Source organism: Cherax quadricarinatus, chromosome 8 (assembly GCF_038502225.1).
Source record: "Cherax quadricarinatus isolate ZL_2023a chromosome 8, ASM3850222v1, whole genome shotgun sequence".
Taxonomy (NCBI): domain Eukaryota; kingdom Metazoa; phylum Arthropoda; class Malacostraca; order Decapoda; family Parastacidae; genus Cherax; species Cherax quadricarinatus.
Genome location: NC_091299.1, coordinates 39,939,788 through 39,967,241, shown reverse-complemented (window position 1 = coordinate 39,967,241; position 27,454 = coordinate 39,939,788). Strand labels below are relative to the sequence as shown.

The 27,454-nt window shown below is 37.4% G+C and overlaps 1 protein-coding gene across 1 annotated transcript in view; it reads right to left on the bottom strand.

Annotated features, from left to right (window-relative positions):
* The window catches only part of LOC128685267 (uncharacterized), a 209,556-nt gene that overhangs the window by 167,978 nt on the left and 14,124 nt on the right, over positions 1 to 27,454 (bottom strand). Inside the window, exons 2-3 of the mRNA XM_070082741.1 lie at positions 3,118 to 3,270; positions 1,260 to 1,469 (exon numbers count right to left, since the gene is read on the bottom strand). Of these exons, the coding sequence (XP_069938842.1) occupies positions 1,260 to 1,469; positions 3,118 to 3,270 (363 nt within the window). The remainder of the gene's footprint in view (positions 1 to 1,259; positions 1,470 to 3,117; positions 3,271 to 27,454) is intronic.

Here is a 27,454-nt window from a genome sequence, read left to right as displayed (position 1 = left end):
TATGCATGCTCTCTGCCAATCCCTAGGTACCTTACCCTCTTCCATACATTTATTAAATAATTGCACCAACCACTCCAAAACTATATCCCCACCTGCTTTTAACATTTCTATCTTTATCCCATCAATCCCGGCTGCCTTACCCCCTTTCATTTTACCTACTGCCTCACGAACTTCCCCCACACTCACAACTGGCTCTTCCTCACTCCTACAAGATGTTATTCCTCCTTGCCCTATACACGAAATCACAGCTTCCCTATCTTCATCAACATTTAACAATTCCTCAAAATATTCCTTCCATCTTCCCAATACCTCTACCTCTCCATTTAATAACTCTCCTCTCCTATTTTTAACTGACAAATCCATTTGTTCTCTAGGCTTTCTTAACTTGTTAATCTCACTCCAAAACTTTTTCTTATTTTAAACAAAATTTGTTGATAACATCTCACCCACTCTCTCATTTGCTCTCTTTTTACATTGCTTCACCACTCTCTTAACTTCTCTCTTTTTCTCCATATACTCTTCCCTCCTTGCATCACTTCTACTTTGTAAAAACTTCTCATATGCTAACTTTTTCTCCCTTACTACTCTCTTTACATCATCATTCCACCAATCGCTCCTCTTCCCTCCTGCACCCACTTTCCTGTAACCACAAACTTCTGCTGAACACACTAACACTACATTTTTAAACGTACCCCATACCTCTTCGACCCCATTGCCTATGCTCTCATTAGCCCATCTATCCTCCAATAGCTGTTTATATATATATATATATATATATATATATATATATATATATATATATATATATATATATACACATATATATATATACATATATATATACATATGCAAAACAACCACTCTGAAAGAATAGAGAAATTCCAAGCGCTTTCGTGACTACTCACATTATCAAGGATAATGTGAGTAGTCACGAAAGCGCTTGGAATTTCTCTATTCTTTCACAGTGGTTGTTTTGCATATTCTGAAATCACCTGTTTACTGTGATCTTATTGCATATATATATATATATATATATATATATATATATATATATATATATATATATATATATATATATATATATATATATATATATATATATATATATATATATATATATATATATATATATATATATATATATATATATATGCAATAAGATCACAGTAAACAGGTGATTTCAGAATATGCAAAACAACCGCTGTGAAAGAAAAATGAAATTCCAAGCGCTTTCGTGACTGTCTTCCTCAGCTTCTTACCTTGAACACAGTAGTCTGAGTTATTTACCCAGATTCCGCCTAAACACTGCATCAGGATTCCAGGGTAACCGTTTACTGTCAGAGAACCAGAGTCACACTCGTAGTACACTCCGTATAAGTTATTGCCAGCTCTAGAAGGCAGTGTTTTCTTTACGTGGGCGCCAGCTGGTGTAGGGGCTGCGGTGTTGCAAGGATTATCATTTTTCGTGCCTGTGAGGTGTAAAGAGCATGTTAGTGATGATGTGTGGAGGCTAGGCACCAGGAAATTATAGTTTCAAGCAACAGGGAAACATGTCTGTCTTGATGTTATGTCTCTCTGAATTATTTTTATCACACTGTGTAAATTTATTTTTATTTCATTTCTTGACTGCAGTTTTGGAATTTGAGTGAAAATTATGGAGATTTGTTACATGAAAAAAATATTAAATGAGTTTAAGTTGTTCATTATGTTCTAAATCTAATATTCATCAGAAATTTCATGAAATTGTAAACGATAGATTTTGAAGTCTATAAATCCCTGTTCGTGTTTCCTTATCTTTCCTAATTTCAGTCCTTTGTAGCATCTTCACAGTTCTTTCCTTCCAGTTAGAAACAACAACTCAAAATTCAGCCCCATCCTGAATGTTGGAGTTTGGTCTGAAAGCCATCCTGTGTTGCAGGATTGTCTGAAAGGCGTCCTGTGTTGCAGGATTGTCTAAAAGACATCCTGTGTTGCAAGATTGCCTGAAAGCCATCCTGTGTTGCAGGATTGTCTGAAAAACATCCTCTGTTGCCGGATTGTCTGAAAGACATTCTCTGTGATGAACAATGTTTTGAACCCATTGTCTGTGTTGCAGTGTGATCTAAAGATTATTTAGTTTATTCTGAAAACCGACCTGTTGTCAGATTATGATCTGAGAATTATCTTAAATGTTGGGAATGGTCTAAAAAAAATCCTGGATACTGAGTGTTTAATTTGTGTGTGTGTGTGTGTGTGTGTGTGTGTGTGTGTGTGTGTGTGTGTGTGTGTGTTGGAGAGCTATTTAATACATTCCTGTGATGGAGTCTGGTCTAAGGTCCATCCTGTATGAAGTATTTTCTGAAAAACATCCTAGATATTGAAATATTGTCTGAAAACCACCTCCCGCGTCTTGTGTGTTAAAGTTTAATTTGTAAATCTTCCTGTGTGCTCGAGTTTTATCTGAAAACAATCCTGTAAGATGAATGTGTTGGCCAAACAATTATATATTGTTCTAACCTTTTTAGGTATTATACGGATGAAATTAGGCTAGAAAGGTGTTGAACTAATTTGGGTAATTAAATTGTTAGGCCCGGTGGCCTGGTGGTGGTGGCCCGGTGGCCTGGTGGTGGTGGCCCGGTGGCCTGGTGGCTAAAGCTCCCGCTTCACACACGGAGGGCCCGGGTTCGATTCCCGGCGGGTGGAAACATTTCGACACGTTTCCTTACACCTGTTGTCCTGTTCACCTAGCAGCAAATAGGTACCTGGGTGTTAGTCGACTGGTGTGGGTCGCATCCTGGGGGACAAGATTAAGGACCCCAATGGAAATAAGTTAGACAGTCCTCGATGACGCACTGACTTTCTTGGGTTATCCTGGGTGGCTAACCCTCCGGGGTTAAAAATCCGAACGAAATCTTATCTTATCCTCGGTTCAGTCATAACTTGTGACCATCAGTCAAGGATGTAACTGTTTAAACAGTACAAAAGTTTTTAAGATATTCTTAAGGAGTCATATGATTAGTCCCTTGTTAGCTCATTACCCTCATAAAATGGCATATTGCAAGTCAGAAACAGACGCAACTCTCATAATACATCTTCCCACGCCTACCTGTCCAAAAAACCAATGCGCGTGCTACTTACAGAAGCATTGACCGGTGTAATACCAGTTGGAGTCACCTGGGCGTGCCATCACCATCCTGCCGCTGTTCGTCAACCAATAGCGATAATCTCTGCAACCCCAAATTCGTACCAACGTCCCATTCTCGTATATATTATTCAACAAGTTCGTAATGCCTGTTGGAGGAAATAATCGAAACTATTCAATGGTAAGAAGTTTCTGCAGAAATCGTCAATACAAGATGAGTCAGTGTAAAAAACTTGACTATTCATTTTGATTTCAGGTATATAACCTGTAGTTTTATTATTTAAAAACCTCAGGGCAAGGAAACGTGCTGTCTGAAGGAAAATTCTGGTCAATTAACCCCACTGTTTGCTCTCTCCTAAAAATAATCTCATGGACTCTGAGTTCCTAAAAATCTTGCTTTGAAGGACAAGGTTGTGTTCGTATGTTCACTCAGTTATTCTGTAAACCAATTTTTTGCATCATTTGACTCACAGAATGACAAATTCATCATTCACTGTGCAATATTTGCAATAATTTCAGAATGATATCTTGTGGCTTTTTGACGGAGACACAGTGTCAGAAGAATTGTGCCTCACTAATGCCAATATAATGAGAATCTTGCCATTTCATGAACAGAAGTGTTAAGCAAGTTGATGCTCTATCGTCTATCCACAAGGCTCGTGCGATGTCTTAATTTTTAAATAAACTTACTACATGCACCTTCTAGTGACCACTAACAACACCCTTTAAGAAATCTTACGTACACTCTCTAGAGACTACTTACTACACCTTCTAGGAACCACTAACTACGCCCACTAGGGACCACTAGCTACACTCTCAAGGGACTACTAACTACACCTTTTAGGGACCACCACATCTACGCCCTCTAGGAACCACTAACTACACTCTCTAGGGACCACTAACTACACCTTTTAGGGACCACTAACTACACCCTCTATAGACCATTAATTACATCCTCAAAGGGTAAAAACCCTACAATATCCAGAGAGCACTAACAACGCCCTCCATGAACCACAAACTACATCCTCTATGAGCCACTAACTGCACTTTCTAGGGGTCATTGACGACATTCTCCTGGGACTTTTAATTTTACCTTCTAGGGATCATTTGCTACTCCCATATGGATCAGTAACTACACACTCTTAAGAATCACTAAGTATATCCAGTAAGAAATAATTCAATCTTTAAAGAACCATTAGCTACAGTCTAGGTACTCTGCGGAGACTTCTAAGGAGCACGAACTACACTTATACCGTCTAGGGACCACTAATTAGGCAACACTCACTTAAGTCCACCGAACACAGAAGACCTTCTGAATACTCTTACTTGGGGCAAGCTAGAAAATATCAGTTAGATATACGCACGCGACAACATTCACTATATCATCCACTTAGTACAGAGCACTCACTAGATTATCTAATTGTTAAAGAAAACTAAATCGCTCACATTCTAGAGTTCACCCACATCATTTAGTAGAGAACAATCATTAGATAACCCAACAATCACGAGACCACCCAGTAACTAGAGAACACACGAAGAAACTTGCTAGATCACCATCTTACTAGAGAACAGTCACTAGATAAAACAAAGAAAAGTCACTAGATCAACCTCTTACTAGAAAGCACTCACTAGATTACCCTCTCACTAGAAAACACAGACCAGATCAGAAAACATTAGAACACCCATTTACTGGAGAACACAAACTAGAAAACCCTTTAAATAGAGAACACTCTCTAGATCAATCACGCACTAGTTAACATTTACAAGATCAACAAGTTACTAAACATTCACTGCATTAACCACTTATTAGAGAACACTTACTATATTACCAAATTATAAGGGAACACTAGATAAACCACTTTCTAGAGAACATCAACTAGATGAACCATTTACTAGACACCCACTAGATAACCCAGGAACTAGAGAACACTCGCTTGATCAGCACTTACTAGAGAATATTAACTTCATCAATCTCGCACTAGAAAACACTAACTAGGGCACCCCCTCTCTCTCTAGAGAACACTCACTAGATTAATATTTCACTAGAGAATACTAACAAGAGTCCTACGTTCTAGAGAACACTACTACATCACTCAGTTACTAGTGAACATTCACCAGTTCTGCCACGTCATAGATAACACTTTCTTGATGGCTCACTTCCTAGCAACGAGATCATACCATAACAAGAGAACACTCTCTACATTACATGAGAACAGTCTCTACATTACAAGAGAACAGTCTGTACATTACAAGAGAACAGTCTGTACATTACAAGAGAACACTCTCTACATTACAAGAGAACACTCTCTACATTACAAGAGAACACTCTCTACATTACAAGAGAACAGTCTCTACATTACAAGAGAACACTCTCTACATTACAAGAGAACACTCTCTACATTACAAGAGAACACTCTCTACATTACAAGAGAACACTCTCTACATTACAAGAGAACACTCTCTACATTACAAGAGAACACTCTCTACATTACAAGAGAACACTCTCTACATTACAAGAGAACACTCTCTACATTACAAGAGAACACTCTCTACATTACAAGAGAACACTCTCTACATTACAAGAGAACAGTCTCTACATTACAAGAGAACACTCTCTACATTACAAGAGAACAGTCTCTACATTACAAGAGAACACTCTCTACATTACAAGAGAACAGTCTCTACATTACAAGAGAACACTCTCTACATTACAAGAGAACACTCTCTACATTACAAGAGAACACTCTCTACATTACAAGAGAACACTCTCTACATTACAAGAGAACACTCTCTACATTACAAGAGAACACTCTCTACATTACAAGAGAACAGTCTCTACATTGCAAGAGAACACTCTCTACATTACAAGAGAACAGTCTCTACATTACAAGAGAACAGTCTCTACATTACAAGAGAACACTCTCTACATTACAAGAGAACAGTCTCTACATTACAAGAGAACAGTTTCTACATTACAAGAGAACACTCTCTACATTACAAGAGAACAGTCTCTACATTACAAGAGAACAGTCTCTACATTACAAGAGAACAGTCTCCACATTACAAGAGAACAGTCTCTACATTACAAGAGAACACTCTCTACATTACAAGAGAACAGTCTCTACATTACAAGAGAACACTCTCTACATTACAAGAGAACACTCTCTACATTACAAGAGAACAGTCTCTACATTACAAGAGAACAGTCTCTACATTACAAGAGAACACTCTCTACATTACAAGAGAACAGTCTCTACATTACAAGAGAACAGTCTCTACATTACAAGAGAACAGTCTCCACATTACAAGAGAACAGTCTCTACATTACAAGAGAACAGTCTCTACATTACAAGAGAACAGTCTCTACATTACAAGAGAACACTCTCTACATTACAAGAGAACACTCTCTACATTACAAGAGAACAGTCTCTACATTACAAGAGAACAGTCTCTACATTACAAGAGAACATTCCCCACATTACAAGAGAACAGTCTCTACATTACAAGAGAACAGTCTCTACATTACAAGAGAACACTCTCTACATTACAAGAGAACACTCTCTACATTACAAGAGAACAGCTCTACATTACAAGAGAACACTCTCTACATTACAAGAGAACACTCTCTACATTACAAGAGAACACTCTCTACATTACAAGAGAACAGTCTCTACATTACAAGAGAACAGTCTCTACATTACAAGAGAACACTCTCTACATTACAAGAGAACAGTCTCTACATTACAAGAGAACAGTCTCTACATTACAAGAGAAAAGTGTCTACATTACAAGAGAACACTCTCTACATTACATGAGAACAGTCTCTACATTACAAGAGAACACTCTCTACATTACAAGAGAACACTCTCTACATTACAAGAGAACAGTCTCTACATTACAAGAGAACAGTCTCTACATTACAAGAGAACAGTCTCTACATTACAAGAGAACACTCTCTACATTACAAGAGAACAGTCTATACATTACAAGAGAACAGTCTCTACATTACAAGAGAAAAGTCTCTACATTACAAGAGAAAAGTCTCTACATTACAAGAGAACACTCTCTACATTACAAGAGAACAGTCTCTACATTACAAGAGAACACTCTCTACATTACAAGAGAACAGTCTCTACATTACAAGAGAACAGTCTCTACATTACAAGAGAACACTCTCTACATTACAAGAGAACACTCTCTACATTACAAGAGAACAGTCTCTACATTACAAGAGAACACTCTCTACATTACAAGAGAACATTCCCTACATTACAAGAGAACACTCTCTACATTACAAGAGAACATTCCCCACATTACAAGAGAACACTCTCTACATTACAAGAGAACACTCTCTACATTACAAGAGAACACTCTCTACATTACAAGAGAACACTCTCTACATTACAAGAGAACACTCTCTACATTACAAGAGAACAGTCTCTACATTACAAGAGAACACTCTCTACATTACAAGAGAACAGTCTCTACATTACAAGAGAACACTCTCTACATTACAAGAGAACAGTCTCTACATTACAAGAGAACACTCTCTACATTACAAGAGAACACTCTCTACATTACAAGAGAACACTCTCTACATTACAAGAGAACACTCTCTACATTACAAGAGAACACTCTCTACATTACAAGAGAACACTCTCTACATTACAAGAGAACAGTCTCTACATTGCAAGAGAACACTCTCTACATTACAAGAGAACAGTCTCTACATTACAAGAGAACAGTCTCTACATTACAAGAGAACACTCTCTACATTACAAGAGAACAGTCTCTACATTACAAGAGAACAGTTTCTACATTACAAGAGAACACTCTCTACATTACAAGAGAACAGTCTCTACATTACAAGAGAACAGTCTCTACATTACAAGAGAACAGTCTCCACATTACAAGAGAACAGTCTCTACATTACAAGAGAACACTCTCTACATTACAAGAGAACAGTCTCTACATTACAAGAGAACACTCTCTACATTACAAGAGAACACTCTCTACATTACAAGAGAACAGTCTCTACATTACAAGAGAACAGTCTCTACATTACAAGAGAACACTCTCTACATTACAAGAGAACAGTCTCTACATTACAAGAGAACAGTCTCTACATTACAAGAGAACAGTCTCCACATTACAAGAGAACAGTCTCTACATTACAAGAGAACAGTCTCTACATTACAAGAGAACAGTCTCTACATTACAAGAGAACACTCTCTACATTACAAGAGAACACTCTCTACATTACAAGAGAACAGTCTCTACATTACAAGAGAACAGTCTCTACATTACAAGAGAACATTCCCCACATTACAAGAGAACAGTCTCTACATTACAAGAGAACAGTCTCTACATTACAAGAGAACACTCTCTACATTACAAGAGAACACTCTCTACATTACAAGAGAACAGCTCTACATTACAAGAGAACACTCTCTACATTACAAGAGAACACTCTCTACATTACAAGAGAACACTCTCTACATTACAAGAGAACAGTCTCTACATTACAAGAGAACAGTCTCTACATTACAAGAGAACACTCTCTACATTACAAGAGAACAGTCTCTACATTACAAGAGAACAGTCTCTACATTACAAGAGAAAAGTGTCTACATTACAAGAGAACACTCTCTACATTACATGAGAACAGTCTCTACATTACAAGAGAACACTCTCTACATTACAAGAGAACACTCTCTACATTACAAGAGAACAGTCTCTACATTACAAGAGAACAGTCTCTACATTACAAGAGAACAGTCTCTACATTACAAGAGAACACTCTCTACATTACAAGAGAACAGTCTATACATTACAAGAGAACAGTCTCTACATTACAAGAGAAAAGTCTCTACATTACAAGAGAAAAGTCTCTACATTACAAGAGAACACTCTCTACATTACAAGAGAACAGTCTCTACATTACAAGAGAACACTCTCTACATTACAAGAGAACAGTCTCTACATTACAAGAGAACAGTCTCTACATTACAAGAGAACACTCTCTACATTACAAGAGAACACTCTCTACATTACAAGAGAACAGTCTCTACATTACAAGAGAACACTCTCTACATTACAAGAGAACATTCCCTACATTACAAGAGAACACTCTCTACATTACAAGAGAACATTCCCCACATTACAAGAGAACACTCTCTACATTACAAGAGAACATTCCCCACATTACAAGAGAACACTCTCTACATTACAAGAGAACACTCTCTACATTACAAGAGAACAGTCTCTACATTACAAGAGAACACACTCTACATTACAAGAGAACACTCTCTACATTACACGAGAACAGTCTCTACATTACAAGAGAACACTCTCTACATTGCAAGAGAACACTCTCTACATTACAAGAGAACACTCTCTACATTACAAGAGAACACTCTCTACATTGCAAGAGAACACTCTCTACATTACAAGAGAACACTCTCTACATTGAAAGAGAACACTCTCTACATTACAAGAGAACACTCTCCACATTACAAGAGAACACTCTCTACATTACAAGAGAACAGTCTCTACATTACAAGAGAACACTCTCTACATTACAAGAGAACAGTCTCTACATTACAAGAGAACACTCTCCACATTACAAGAGAACACTCTCTACATTACAAGAGAACAGTCTCCACATTACAAGAGAACACTCTCTACATTACAAGAGAACACTCTCTACATTGAAAGAGAACACTCTCTACATTACAAGAGAACACTCTACATTACAAGAGAACACTCTCTACATTGCAAGAGAACACTCTCTACATTACAAGAGAACACTCTCTACATTGAAAGAGAACACTCTCTACATTACAAGAGAACACTCTTCACATTATAAGAGAACACTCTCTGCATTACAAGAGAACAGTCTCTACATTACAAGAGAACACTCTCTACATTGCAAGAGAACACTCTCTACATTACAAGAGAACACTCTCTACATTGAAAGAGAACACTCTCTACATTACAAGAGAACACTCTCCACATTACAAGAGAACACTATCTACATTACAAGAGAACAGTCTCTACATTACAAGAGAACACTCTCTACATTGCAAGAGAACACTCTCTACATTACAAGAGAACACTCTCTACATTACAAGAGAACACTCTCTACATTGAAAGAGAACACTCTCTACATTACAAGAGAACACTCTACATTACAAGAGAACAATCTCCACATTACAAGAGAACACTCTCTACATTACAAGAGAACAGTCTCTACATTACAAGAGAACACTCTCTACATTGCAAGAGAACACTCTCTACATTGCAAGAGAACACTCTCTACATTACAAGAGAACACTCTCTACATTGAAAGAGAACACTCTCTACATTACAAGAGAACACTCTCCACATTACAAGAGAACACTCTCTACATTGAAAGAGAACACTCTCTACATTACAAGAGAACACTCTCCACATTACAAGAGAACAGTCTCTACATTACAAGAGAACAGTCTCCACATTCCAAGAGAACACTCTCTACATTACAAGAGAACACTCTCTACATTGAAAGAGAACACTCTCTACATTACAAGAGAACACTCTCCACATTACAAGAGAACAGTCTCTACATTACAAGAGAACAGTCTCTACATTACAAGAGAACAGTCTCTACATTACAAGAGAACAGTCTCTACATTACAAGAGAACAGTCTCTACATTACAAGAGAACAGTCTCTACATTACAAGAGAACACTCTCTACATTACAAGAGAACAGTCTCTACATTACAAGAGAACACTCTCTACATTGCAAGAGAACACTCTGTACATTACAAGAGAACACTCTCTACATTACAAGAGAACACTCTCTACATTGCAAGAGAACACTCTCTACATTACAAGAGAACACTCTCTACATTGAAAGAGAACACTCTCTACATTACAAGAGAACACTCTCCACATTACAAGAGAACACTCTCTACATTACAAGAGAACAGTCTCTACATTACAAGAGAACAGTCTCTACATTACAAGAGAACAGTCTCTACATTACAAGAGAACACTCTCCACATTACAAGAGAACAGTCTCTACATTACAAGAGAACAGTCTCTACATTACAAGAGAACAGTCTCTACATTACAAGAGAACAGTCTCTACATTACAAGAGAACAGTCTCTACATTACAAGAGAACACTCTCCACATTACAAGAGAACACTCTCTACATTACAAGAAAACACTCTCCACATTACAAGAGAACACTCTCTACATTACAAGAGAACAGTCTCCACATTACAAGAGAACACTCTCTACATTACAAGAGAACACTCTCTACATTGAAAGAGAACACTCTCTACATTGCAAGAGAACACTCTCTACATTACAAGAGAACACTCTCTACATTACAATAGAACAGTCTCTACATTACAAGAGAACAGTCTCTACATTACAAGAGAACACTCTCTACATTACAAGAGAACAGTCTCTACATTACAAGAGAACACTCTCTACATTACAAGAGAACAGTCTCCACATTACAAGAGAACACTCTCTACATTACAAGAGAACACTCTCTACATTGAAAGAGAACACTCTCTACATTGCAAGAGAACACTCTCTACATTACAATAGAACACTCTCTACATTACAAGAGAACAGTCTCTACATTACAAGAGAACAGTCTCTACATTACAAGAGAACACTCTCTACATTACAAGAGAACATTCCCCACATTACAAGAGAACACTCTCCACATTACAAGAGAACAGTCTCTACATTACAAGAGAACACTCTCTACATTACAAGAGAACACTCTCTACATTACAAGAGAGCACTCTCTACATTACAAGAGAACAGTCTCTACATTACAAAAGAACAGTCTCTACATTACAAGAGAACACTCTCTACATTACAAGAGAACATTCCCCACATTACAAGAGAACACTCTCTACATTACAAGAGAACAGTCTCCACATTACAAGAGAACACTCTCTACATTACAAGAGAACACTCTCTACATTGAAAGAGAACACTCTCTACATTACAAGAGAACACTCTACATTACAAGAGAAGACTCTCTACATTGCAAGAGAACACTCTCTACATTACAAGAGAACACTCTCTACATAGAAAGAGAACACTCTCTACATTACAAGAGAACACTCTCCACATTACAAGAGAACACTCTCTACATTACAAGAGAACAGTCTCTACATTACAAGAGAACACTCTCTACATTGCAAGAGAACACTCTCTACATTACAAGAGAACACTCTCTACATTACAAGAGAACACTCTCTGCATTGCAAGAGAACACTCTCTACATTACAAGAGAACACTCTCTACATTGAAAGAGAACACTCTCTACATTACAAGAGAACACTCTCCACATTACAAGAGAACACTCTCTACATTGAAAGAGAACACTCTCTACATTACAAGAGAACAGTCTCTACATTACAAGAGAACAGTCTCCACATTACAAGAGAACACTCTCCACATTACAAGAGAACAGTCTCTACATTACAAGAGAACAGTCTCTACATTACAAGAGAACACTCTCCACATTACAAGAGAACAGTCTCTACATTACAAGAGTACAGTCTCCACATTACAAGAGAACACTCTCTACATTACAAGAGAACACTCTCTACATTGAAAGAGAACACTCTCTACATTACAAGAGAACACTCTCCACATTACAAGAGAACAGTCTCTACATTACAAGAGAACAGTCTCTACATTGCAAGAGAATACTCTCCACATTACAAGAGAACAGTCTCTACATTACAAGAGAACAGTCTCTACATTACAAGCGAACACTCTCTACATTACAAGAGAACAGTCTCTACATTACAAGAGAACACTCTCCACATCACAAGAGAATACTCTCTACATTACAAGAGAACAGTCTCTACATTACAAGAGAACAGTCTCTACATTACAAGAGAACAGTCTCTACATTACAAGAGAAGAGTCTCTACATTACAAGAGAACAGTCTCTACATTACAAGAGAACACTCTCTACATTACAAGAGAACAGTCTCTACATTACAAGAGAACACTCTCTACATTGCAAGAGAACACTCTCTACATTACAAGAGAACACTCTCTACATTACAAGAGAACACTCTCTACATTGCAAGAGAACACTCTCTACATTACAAGAGAACACTCTCTACATTGAAAGAGAACACTCTCTACATTACAAGAGAACACTCTCCACATTACAAGAAAACACTCTCTACATTACAAGAGAACAGTCTCTACATTACAAGAGAACACTCTCTACATTACAAGAGAACAGTCTCTACATTACATGAGAACACTCTCCACATTACAAGAGAACACTCTCTACATTACAAGAGAACAGTATCCACATTACAAGAGAACACTCTCTACATTACAAGAGAACACTCTCTACATTGAAAGAGAACACTCTCTACATTACAAGAGAACACTCTCCACATTACAAGAGAACAGTCTCTACATTACAAGAGAACAGTCTCTACATTACAAGAGAACAGTCTCTACATTACAAGAGAACAGTCTCTACATTACAAGAGAACAGTCTCTACATTACAAGAGAACAGTCTCTACATTACAAGAGAACAGTCTCTACATTACAAGAGAACAGTCTCTACATTACAAGAGAACACTCTCTACATTACAAGAGAACATTCCCCACATTACAAGAGAACAGTCTCTACATTACAAGAGAACACTCTCTACATTGCAAGAGAACACTCTCTACATTGCAAGAGAACACTCTCTACATTACAAGAGAACACTCTCTACATTACAAGAGAACAGTCTCTACATTACAAGAGAACACTCTCTACATTACAAGAGAGCACTCTCTACATTACAAGAGAACAGTCTCTACATTATAAGAGAACACTCTCTACATTACAAGAGAACAGTCTCTACATTACAAGAGAACATTCCCCACATTACAAGAGAACAGTCTCTACATTACAAGAGAACATTCCCCACATTACAAGAGAACATTCCCCACATTACAAGAGAACACTCTCTACATTACAAGAGAACATTCCCCACATTACAAGAGAACACTCTCTACATTACAAGAGAACATTCCCCACATTACAAGAGAACACTCTCTACATTACAAGAGAACAGTCTCTACATTACAAGAGAACACTCTCCACATTACAAGAGAACAGTCTACATTACAAGAGAACACTCTCTACATTACAAGAGAACACTCTCTACATTACAAGAGAACACTCTCTACATTACAAGAGAACACTCTCTACATTGCAAGAGAACACTCTCTACATTACAAGAGAACACTCTCTACATTACAAGAGAACACTCTCTACATTACAAGAGAACAGTCTCTACATTGCAAGAGAACACTCTCTACATTACAAGAGAACATTCCCCACATTACAAGAGAACACTCTCTACATTACAAGAGAACATTCCCCACATTACAAGAGAACACTCTCTACATTACAAGAGGACAGTCTCTACATTGCAAGAGAACACTCTCTACATTACAAGAGAACAGTCTCTACATTACAAGAGAACACTCTCTACATTACAAGAGAACACTCTCTACATTACAAGAGAACACTCTCTACATTACAAGAGAACACTCTCTACATTACAAGAGAACAGTCTCTACATTACAAGAGAACACTCTCTACATTACAAGAGAACAGTCTCTACATTACAAGAGAACACTCTCTACATTACAAGAGAACAGTCTCTACATTACAAGAGAACACTCTCTACATTACAAGAGAACACTCTCTACATTACAAGAGAACACTCTCTACATTACAAGACAACACTCTCTACATTACAAGAGAACAGTCTCTACATTACAAGAGAACACTCTCTACATTACAAGAGAACAGTCTCTACATTGCAAGAGAACACTCTCTACATTACAAGAGAACAGTCTCTACATTACAAGAGAACAGTCTCTACATTACAAGAGAACACTCTGTACATTACAAGAGAACAGTCTCTACATTACAAGAGAACAGTCTCTACATTACAAGAGAACACTCTCTACATTACAAGAGAACAGTCCCTACATTACAAGAGAACAGTCTCTACATTACAAGAGAACAGTCTCCACATTACAAGAGAACAGTCTCTACATTACAAGAGAACACTCTCTACATTACAAGAGAACAGTCTCTACATTACAAGAGAACACTCTCTACATTACAAGAGAACACTCTCTACATTACAAGAGAACACTCTCTACATTACAAGAGAACAGTCTCTACATTACAAGAGAACACTCTCTACATTACAAGAGAACAGTCTCTACATTACAAGAGAACAGTCTCTACATTACAAGAGAACAGTCTCCACATTACAAGAGAACAGTCTCTACATTACAAGAGAACAGTCTCTACATTACAAGAGAACACTCTCTACATTGAAAGAGAACACTCTCTACATTACAAGAGAACACTCTCCACATTACAAGAGAACACTCTCTACATTACAAGAGAACAGTCTCTACATTACAAGAGAACAGTCTCTACATTACAAGAGAACAGTCTCTACATTACAAGAGAACACTCTCCACATTACAAGAGAACACTCTCTACATTACAAGAGAACAGTCTCCACATTACAAGAGAACACTCTCTACATTACAAGAGAACACTGTCTACATTGAAAGAGAACACTCTCTACATTACAAAAGAACACTCTCCACATTACAAGAGAACAGTCTCTACATTACAAGAGAACAGTCTCTACATTACAAGAGAACAGTCTCTACATTACAAGAGAACAGTCTCTACATTACAAGAGAACAATCTCTACATTACAAGAGAACAGTCTCTACATTACAAGAGAACACTCTCCACATTACAAGAGAACACTCTCTACGTTACAAGAAAACACTCTCCACATTACAAGAGAACACTCTCTACATTACAAGAGAACAGTCTCCACATTACAAGAGAACACTCTCTACATTACAAGAGAACACTCTCTACATTGAAAGAGAACACTCTCTACATTGCAAGAGAACACTCTCTACATTACAAGAGAACACTCTCTACATTACAATAGAACAGTCTCTACATTACAAGAGAACAGTCTCTACATTACAAGAGAACACTCTCTACATTACAAGAGAACAGTCTCTACATTACAAGAGAACACTCTCTACATTACAAGAGAACAGTCTCCACATTACAAGAGAACACTCTCTACATTACAAGAGAACAGTCTCCACATTACAAGAGAACACTCTCTACATTACAAGAGAACACTCTCTACATTGCAAGAGAACACTCTCTACATTACAATAGAACACTCTCTAAATTACAAGAGAACAGTCTCTACATTACAAGAGAACAGTCTCTACATTACAAGAGAACACTCTCTACATTACAAGAGAACATTCCCCACATTACAAGAGAACACTCTCCACATTACAAGAGAACAGTCTCTACATTACAAGAGAACACTCTCTACATTACAAGAGAACACTCTCTACATTACAAGAGAGCACTCTCTACATTACAAGAGAACAGTCTCTACATTACAAGAGAACAGTCTCTACATTACAAGAGAACACTCTCTACATTACAAGAGAACATTCCCCACATTACAAGAGAACACTCTCTACATTACAAGAGAACAGTCTCCACATTACAAGAGAACACTCTCTACATTACAAGATAACACTCTCTACATTGAAAGAGAACACTCTCTACATTACAAGAGAACACTCTACATTACAAGAGAACACTCTCTACATTGCAAGAGAACACTCTCTACATTACAAGAGAACACTCTCTACATAGAAAGAGAACACTCTCTACATTACAAGAGAACACTCTCCACATTACAAGAGAACACTCTCTACATTACAAGAGAACAGTCTCTACATTACAAGAGAACACTCTCTACATTGCAAGAGAACACTCTCTACATTACAAGAGAACACTCTCTACATTACAAGAGAACACTCTCTACATTGCAAGAGAACACTCTCTACATTACAAGAGAACACTCTCTACATTGAAAGAGAACACTCTCTACATTACAAGAGAACACTCTCCACATTACAAGAGAACACTCTCTACATTGAAAGAGAACACTCTCTACATTACAAGAGAACAGTCTCTACATTACAAGAGAACAGTCTCCACATTACAAGAGAACACTCTCCACATTACAAGAGAACAGTCTCTACATTACAAGAGAACAGTCTCTACATTACAAGAGAACACTCTCCACATTACAAGAGAACAGTCTCTACATTACAAGAGAACAGTCTCCACATTACAAGAGAACACTCTCTACATTACAAGAGAACACTCTCTACATTGAAAGAGAACACTCTCTACATTACAAGAGAACACTCTCCACATTACAAGAGAACAGTCTCTACATTACAAGAGAACAGTCTCTACATTGCAAGAGAATACTCTCCACATTACAAGAGAACAGTCTCTACATTACAAGAGAACAGTCTCTACATTACAAGCGAACACTCTCTACATTACAAGAGAACAGTCTCTACATTACAAGAGAACACTCTCCACATCACAAGAGAATACTCTCTACATTACAAGAGAACAGTCTCTACATTACAAGAGAACAGTCTCTACATTACAAGAGAACAGTCTCTACATTACAAGAGAAGAGTCTCTACATTACAAGAGAACAGTCTCTACATTACAAGAGAACACTCTCTACATTACAAGAGAACAGTCTCTACATTACAAGAGAACACTCTCTACATTGCAAGAGAACACTCTCTACATTACAAGAGAACACTCTCTACATTACAAGAGAACACTCTCTACATTGCAAGAGAACACTCTCTACATTACAAGAGAACACTCTCTACATTGAAAGAGAACACTCTCTACATTACAAGAGAACACTCTCCACATTACAAGAGAAACACTCTCTACATTACAAGAGAACAGTCTCTACATTACAAGAGAACACTCTCTACATTACAAGAGAACAGTCTCTACATTACAAGAGAACACTCTCCACATTACAAGAGAACACTCTCTACATTACAAGAGAACAGTCTCCACATTACAAGAGAACACTCTCTACATTACAAGAGAACACTCTCTACATTGAAAGAGAACACTCTCTACATTACAAGAGAACACTCTCCACATTACAAGAGAACAGTCTCTACATTACAAGAGAACAGTCTCTACATTACAAGAGAACAGTCTCTACATTACAAGAGAACAGTCTCTACATTACAAGAGAACAGTCTCTACATTACAAGAGAACAGTCTCTACATTACAAGAGAACAGTCTCTACATTACAAGAGAACAGTCTCTACATTACAAGAGAACACTCTCTACATTACAAGAGAACATTCCCCACATTACAAGAGAACAGTCTCTACATTACAAGAGAACACTCTCTACATTGCAAGAGAACACTCTCTACATTGCAAGAGAACACTCTCTACATTACAAGAGAACACTCTCTACATTACAAGAGAACAGTCTCTACATTACAAGAGAACACTCTCTACATTACAAGAGAGCACTCTCTACATTACAAGAGAACAGTCTCTACATTATAAGAGAACACTCTCTACATTACAAGAGAACAGTCTCTACATTACAAGAGAACATTCCCCACATTACAAGAGAACAGTCTCTACATTACAAGAGAACATTCCCCACATTACAAGAGAACATTCCCCACATTACAAGAGAACACTCTCTACATTACAAGAGAACATTCCCCACATTACAAGAGAACACTCTCTACATTACAAGAGAACATTCCCCACATTACAAGAGAACACTCTCTACATTACAAGAGAACAGTCTCTACATTACAAGAGAACACTCTCCACATTACAAGAGAACAGTCTACATTACAAGAGAACACTCTCTACATTACAAGAGAACACTCTCTACATTACAAGAGAACACTCTCTACATTACAAGAGAACACTCTCTACATTGCAAGAGAACACTCTCTACATTACAAGAGAACACTCTCTACATTACAAGAGAACACTCTCTACATTACAAGAGAACAGTCTCTACATTGCAAGAGAACACTCTCTACATTACAAGAGAACATTCCCCACATTACAAGAGAACACTCTCTACATTACAAGAGAACATTCCCCACATTACAAGAGAACACTCTCTACATTACAAGAGGACAGTCTCTACATTGCAAGAGAACACTCTCTACATTACAAGAGAACAGTCTCTACATTACAAGAGAACACTCTCTACATTACAAGAGAACACTCTCTACATTACAAGAGAACACTCTCTACATTACAAGAGAACACTCTCTACATTACAAGAGAACAGTCTCTACATTACAAGAGAACACTCTCTACATTACAAGAGAACAGTCTCTACATTACAAGAGAACACTCTCTACATTACAAGAGAACAGTCTCTACATTACAAGAGAACACTCTCTACATTACAAGAGAACACTCTCTACATTACAAGAGAACACTCTCTACATTACAAGAGAACACTCTCTACATTACAAGAGAACAGTCTCTACATTACAAGAGAACACTCTCTACATTACAAGAGAACAGTCTCTACATTACAAGAGAACACTCTCTACATTACAAGAGAACAGTCTACATTACAAGAGAACACTCTACATTACAAGAGAACACTCTCTACATTACTCTACATTACAAGAGAACACTCTCTACATTACAAGAGAACACTCTCTACATTACAAGAGAACAGTCTCTACATTACAAGAGAACACTCTCTACATTACAAGAGAACAGTCTCTACATTACAAGAGAACACTCTCTACATTACAAGAGAACAGTCTCTACATTACAAGAGAACAGTCTCTACATTACAAGAGAACACTCTCTACATTACAAGAGAACAGTCTCTACATTACAAGAGAACAGTCTCTACATTACAAGAGAACACTCTCTACATTACAAGAGAACAGTCCCTACATTACAAGAGAACACTCTCTACATTACAAGAGAACAGTCTCTACATTACAAGAGAACAGTCTACATTACAAGAGAACACTCTCTACATTACAAGAGAACACTCTCTACATTACAAGATAACTCTCTCTACATTACAATAGACCACTCTCTACATTACAAGAGAACACTCTCTACATTAAAAGAGAACACTCTCTACATTACAAGAGAACACTCTCCACATTACAAGAGAACAGTCTCTACATTACAAGAGAACAGTCTCTACATTACAAGAGAACAGTCTCTACATTACAAGAGAACAGTCTCTACATTACAAGAGAACAGTCTCTACATTACAAGAGAACAGTCTCTACATTACAAGAGAACACTCTCTACATTACAAGAGAACAGTCTCTACATTACAAGAGAACACTCTCTACATTGCAAGAGAACACTCTCTACATTACAAGAGAACACTCTCTACATTACAAGAGAACACTCTCTACATTGCAAGAGAACACTCTCTACATTACAAGAGAACACTCTCTACATTGAAAGAGAACACTCTCTAAATTACAAGAGAACACTCTCCACATTACAAGAGAACACTCTCTACATTACAAGAGAACAGTCTCTACATTACAAGAGAACAGTCTCTACATTACAAGAGAACAGTCTCTACATTACAAGAGAACACTCTCCACATTACAAGAGAACACTCTCTACATTACAAGAGAACAGTCTCCACATTACAAGAGAACACTCTCTACATTACAAGAGAACACTGTCTACATTGAAAGAGAACACTCTCTACATTACAAAAGAACACTCTCCACATTACAAGAGAACAGTCTCTACATTACATGAGAACAGTCTCTACATTACAAGAGAACAGTCTCTACATTACAAGAGAACAGTCTCTACATTACAAGAGAACAGTCTCTACATTACAAGAGAACAGTCTCTACATTACAAGAGAACACTCTCCACATTACAAGAGAACACTCTCTACATTACAAGAGAACACTCTCCACATTACAAGAGAACACTCTCTACATTACAAGAGAACAGTCTCCACATTACAAGAGAACACTCTAGACATTACAAGAGAACACTCTCTACATTGAAAGAGAACACTCTCTACATTGCACGAGAACACTCTCTACATTACAAGAGAACACTCTCTACATTACAATAGAACAGTCTCTACATTACAAGAGAACAGTCTCTACATTACAAGAGAACACTCTCTACATTACAAGAGAACAGTCTCTACATTACAAGAGAACACTCTCTACATTACAAGAGAACAGTCTCCACATTACAAGAGAACACTCTCTACATTACAAGAGAACACTCTCTACATTACAAGAGAACACTCTCTACATTGAAAGAGAACACTCTCTACATTGCAAGAGAACACTCTCTACGTTACAACAGAACACTCTCTACATTACAAGAGAACAGTCTCTACATTACAAGAGAACAGTCTCTACATTACAAGAGAACACTCTCTACATTACAAGAGAACATTCCCCACATTACAAGAGAACACTCTCTACATTACAAGAGAACAGTCTCTACATTACAAGAGAACACTCTCTACATTACAAGAGAACACTCTCTACATTACAAGAGAGCACTCTCTACATTACAAGAGAACAGTCTCTACATTACAAGAGAACACTCTCTACATTACAAGAGAACATTCCCCACATTACAAGAGAACACTCTCTACATTACAAGAGAACAGTCTCCACATTACAAGAGAACACTCTCTACATTACAAGAGAACACTCTCTACATTGAAAGAGAACACTCTCTACATTACAAGAGAACACTCTACATTACAAGAGAACACTCTCTACATTGCAAGAGAACACTCTCTACATTACAAGAGAACACTCTCTACATAGAAAGAGAACACTCTCTACATTACAAGAGAACACTCTCCACATTACAAGAGAACACTCTCTACATTACAAGAGAACAGTCTCTACATTACAAGAGAACACTCTCTACATTGCAAGAGAACACTCTCTACATTACAAGAGAACACTCTCTACATTACAAGAGAACACTCTCTACATTGCAAGAGAACACTCTCTACATTACAAGAGAACACTCTCTACATTGAAAGAGAACACTCTCTACATTACAAGAGAACACTCTCCACATTACAAGAGAACACTCTCTACATTGAAAGAGAACACTCTCTACATTACAAGAGAACAGTCTCTACATTACAAGAGAACAGTCTCCACATTACAAGAGAACACTCTCCACATTACAAGAGAACAGTCTCTACATTACAAGAGAACAGTCTCTACATTACAAGAGAACACTCTCCACATTACAAGAGAACAGTCTCTACATTACAAGAGAACAGTCTCCACATTACAAGAGAACACTCTCCACATTACAAGAGAACAGCCTCTACATTACAAGAGAACAGTCTCTACATTACAAGAGAACACTCTCCACATTACAAGAGAACACTCTCTACATTGAAAGAGAACACTCTCTACATTACAAGAGAACAGTCTCTACATTACAAGAGAACACTCTCCACATTACAAGAGAACAGTCTCTACATTACAAGAGAACAGTCTCCACATTACAAGAGAACACTCTCTACATTACAAGAGAACACTCTCTACATTGAAAGAGAACACTCTCTACATTACAAGAGAACACTCTCCACATTACAAGAGAACGGTCTCTACATTACAAGAGAACAGTCTCTACATTGCAAGAGAATACTCTCCACATTACAAGAGAACAGTCTCTACATTACAAGAGAACAGTCTCTACATTACAAGCGAACACTCTCTACATTACAAGAGAACAGTCTCTACATTACAAGAGAACACTCTCCACATCACAAGAGAATACTCTCTACATTACAAGAGAACAGTCTCTACATTACAAGAGAACAGTCTCTACATTACAAGAGAACAGTCTCTACATTACAAGAGAAGAGTCTCTACATTACAAGAGAACAGTCTCTACATTACAAGAGAACACTCTCTACATTACAAGAGAACAGTCTCTACATTACAAGAGAACACTCTCTACATTGCAAGAGAACACTCTCTACATTACAAGAGAACACTCTCTACATTACAAGAGAACACTCTCTACATTGCAAGAGAACACTCTCTACATTACAAGAGAACACTCTCTACATTGAAAGAGAACACTCTCTACATTACAAGAGAACACTCTCCACATTACAAGAGAACACTCTCTACATTACAAGAGAACAGTCTCTACATTACAAGAGAACACTCTCTACATTACAAGAGAACAGTCTCTACATTACAAGAGAACACTCTCCACATTACAAGAGAACACTCTCTACATTACAAGAGAACAGTCTCCACATTACAAGAGAACACTCTCTACATTACAAGAGAACACTCTCTACATTGAAAGAGAACACTCTCTACATTACAAGAGAACACTCTCCACATTACAAGAGAACAGTCTCTACATTACAAGAGAACAGTCTCTACATTACAAGAGAACAGTCTCTACATTACAAGAGAACAGTCTCTACATTACAAGAGAACAGTCTCTACATTACAAGAGAACAGTCTCTACATTACAAGAGAACAGTCTCTACATTACAAGAGAACAGTCTCTACATTACAAGAGAACACTCTCTACATTACAAGAGAACATTCCCCACATTACAAGAGAACAGTCTCTACATTACAAGAGAACACTCTCTACATTGCAAGAGAACACTCTCTACATTGCAAGAGAACACTCTCTACATTACAAGAGAACACTCTCTACATTACAAGATTAGTCTCTACATTACAAGAGAACACTCTCTACATTACAAGAGAGCACTCTCTACATTACAAGAGAACAGTCTCTACATTATAAGAGAACACTCTCTACATTACAAGAGAACAGTCTCTACATTACAAGAGAACATTCCCCACATTACAAGAGAACAGTCTCTACATTACAAGAGAACATTCCCCACATTACAAGAGAACATTCCCCACATTACAAGAGAACACTCTCTACATTACAAGAGAACATTCCCCACATTACAAGAGAACACTCTCTACATTACAAGAGAACATTCCCCACATTACAAGAGAACACTCTCTACATTACAAGAGAACAGTCTCTACATTACAAGAGAACACTCTCCACATTACAAGAGAACAGTCTACATTACAAGAGAACACTCTCTACATTACAAGAGAACACTCTCTACATTACAAGAGAACACTCTCTACATTACAAGAGAACACTCTCTACATTGCAAGAGAACACTCTCTACATTACAAGAGAACACTCTCTACATTACAAGAGAACACTCTCTACATTACAAGAGAACAGTCTCTACATTGCAAGAGAACACTCTCTACATTACAAGAGAACATTCCCCACATTACAAGAGAACACTCTCTACATTACAAGAGAACATTCCCCACATTACAAGAGAACACTCTCTACATTACAAGAGGACAGTCTCTACATTGCAAGAGAACACTCTCTACATTACAAGAGAACAGTCTCTACATTACAAGAGAACACTCTCTACATTACAAGAGAACAGTCTCTACATTACAAGAGAACACTCTCTACATTACAAGAGAACACTCTCTACATTACAAGAGAACAGTCTCTACATTACAAGAGAACACTCTCTACATTACAAGAGAACAGTCTCTACATTACAAGAGAACACTCTCTACATTACAAGAGAACACTCTCTACATTACAAGAGAACACTCTCTACATTACAAGAGAACACTCTCTACATTACAAGAGAACACTCTCTACATTACAAGAGAAGAGTCTCTACATTACAAGAGAACACTCTCTACATTACAAGAGAACAGTCTCTACATTACAAGAGAACAGTCTCTACATTACAAGAGAACACTCTCTACATTACAAGACAACACTCTCTACATTACAAGAGAACATTCCCCACATTACAAGAGAACATCTTTACATTACAAGAGAACAGTCTCTACATTACAAGAGAACAGTCTCTACATTACAAGAGAACACTCTCTACATTACAAGAGAACACTCTCTACATTACAAGAGAACAGTCTCTACATTACAAGAGAACACTCTCTACATTACAAGAGAACAGTCTCTACATTACAAAAGAACACTCTCTACATTACAAGAGAACAGTCTCTACATTACAAGAGAACACTCTCTACATTACAAGAGAACAGTCTCTACATTACAAGAGAACACTCTCTACATTACAAGAGAACGTTCCCCACATTACAAGAGAACACTCTCTACATTACAAGAGAACATTCCCCACATTACAAGAGAACACTCTCTACATTACAAGAGAACATTCCCCACATTACAAGAGAACACTCTCTACATTACAAGAGAACAGTCTCTACATTACAAGGGAACAGTCTCTACATTACAAGAGAACACTCTCTACATTACAAGAGAACAGTCTCTACATTACAAGAGAACACTCTCTACATTACAAGAGAACACTCTCTACATTACAAGAGAACACTCTCTACATTACAAGAGAACACTCTCTACATTACAAGAGAACACTCTCTACATTACAAGAGAACACTCTCTACATTGCAAGAGAACACTCTCTACATTACAAGAGAACACTCTCTACATTACAAGAGAACACTCTCTACATTACAAGAGAACACTCTCTACATTGCAAGAGAACACTCTCTACATTACAAGAGAACACTCTCTACATTGAAAGAGAACACTCTCTACATTACAAGAGAACACTCTCTACATTACAAGAGAACACTCTCTACATTACAAGAGAACATTCCCCACATTACAAGAGAACACTCTCTACATTGCAAGAGAACACTCTCTACATTGCAAGAGAACACTCTCTACATTACAAGAGAACACTCTCTACATTACAAGAGAACAGTCTCTACATTACAAGAGAACACTCTCTACATTACAAGAGAACACTCTCTACATTGCAAGAGAACACTCTCTACATTACAAGAGAACACTCTCTACATTGCAAGAGAACACTCTCTACATTACAAGAGAACAGTCTCTACATTGCAAGAGAACACTCTCTACATTGCAAGAGAACACTCTCTACATTGCAAGAGAACACTCTCTACATTACAAGAGAACACTCTCCACATTACAAGAGAACACTCTCTACATTGCAAGAGAACACTCTCTACATTACAAGAGAACACTCTCTACATTGCAAGAGAACACTCTCTACATTGCAAGAGAACTCTACATTACAAGAGAACACTCTCTACATTACAAGAGAACACTCTCTACATTGCAAGAGAACACTCTCTACATTGCAAGAGAACACTCTCTACATTACAAGAGAACTCTACATTACAAGAGAACACTCTCTACATTACAAGAGAACACTCTCTACATTGCAAGAGAACACTCTCTACATTGCAAGAGAACACTCTCTACATTGCAAGAGAACACTCTTTATATTACAAGAGAACACTCTCCACATTACAAGAGAACTCTACATTGCAAGAGAACACTCTCTACATTACAAGAGAACACTCTCTACATTGCAAGAGAACACTCTCTACATTACAAGAGAACACTCTCTACATTACAAGAGAACACTCTCTACATTACAAGAGAACACTCTCTACATTGCAAGAGAACACTCTCTACATTACAAGAGAACACTCTTTACATTGCAAGAGAACACTCTCTACATTACAAGAGAACAGTCTCTACATTATAAGAGAACACTCTCTACATTACAAGAGAACAGTCTCTACATTACAAGAGAACATTCCCCACATTACAAGAGAACAGTCTCTACATTACAAGAGAACATTCCCCACATTACAAGAGAACATTCCCCACATTACAAGAGAACACTCTCTACATTACAAGAGAACATTCCCCACATTACAAGAGAACACTCTCTACATTACAAGAGAACATTCCCCACATTACAAGAGAACACTCTCTACATTACAAGAGAACAGTCTCTACATTACAAGAGAACACTCTCTACATTACAAGAGAACAGTCTACATTACAAGAGAACACTCTCTACATTACAAGAGAACACTCTCTACATTACAAGAGAACACTCTCTACATTACAAGAGAACACTCTCTACATTACAAGAGAACACTCTCTACATTACAAGAGAACACTCTCTACATTACAAGAGAACACTCTCTACATTACAAGAGAACAGTCTCTACATTGCAAGAGAACACTCTCTACATTACAAGAGAACATTCCCCACATTACAAGAGAACACTCTCTACATTACAAGAGAACATTCCCCACATTACAAGAGAACACTCTCTACATTACAAGAGGACAGTCTCTACATTGCAAGAGAACACTCTCTACATTACAAGAGAACATTCCCCACATTACAAGAGAACACTCTCTACATTACAAG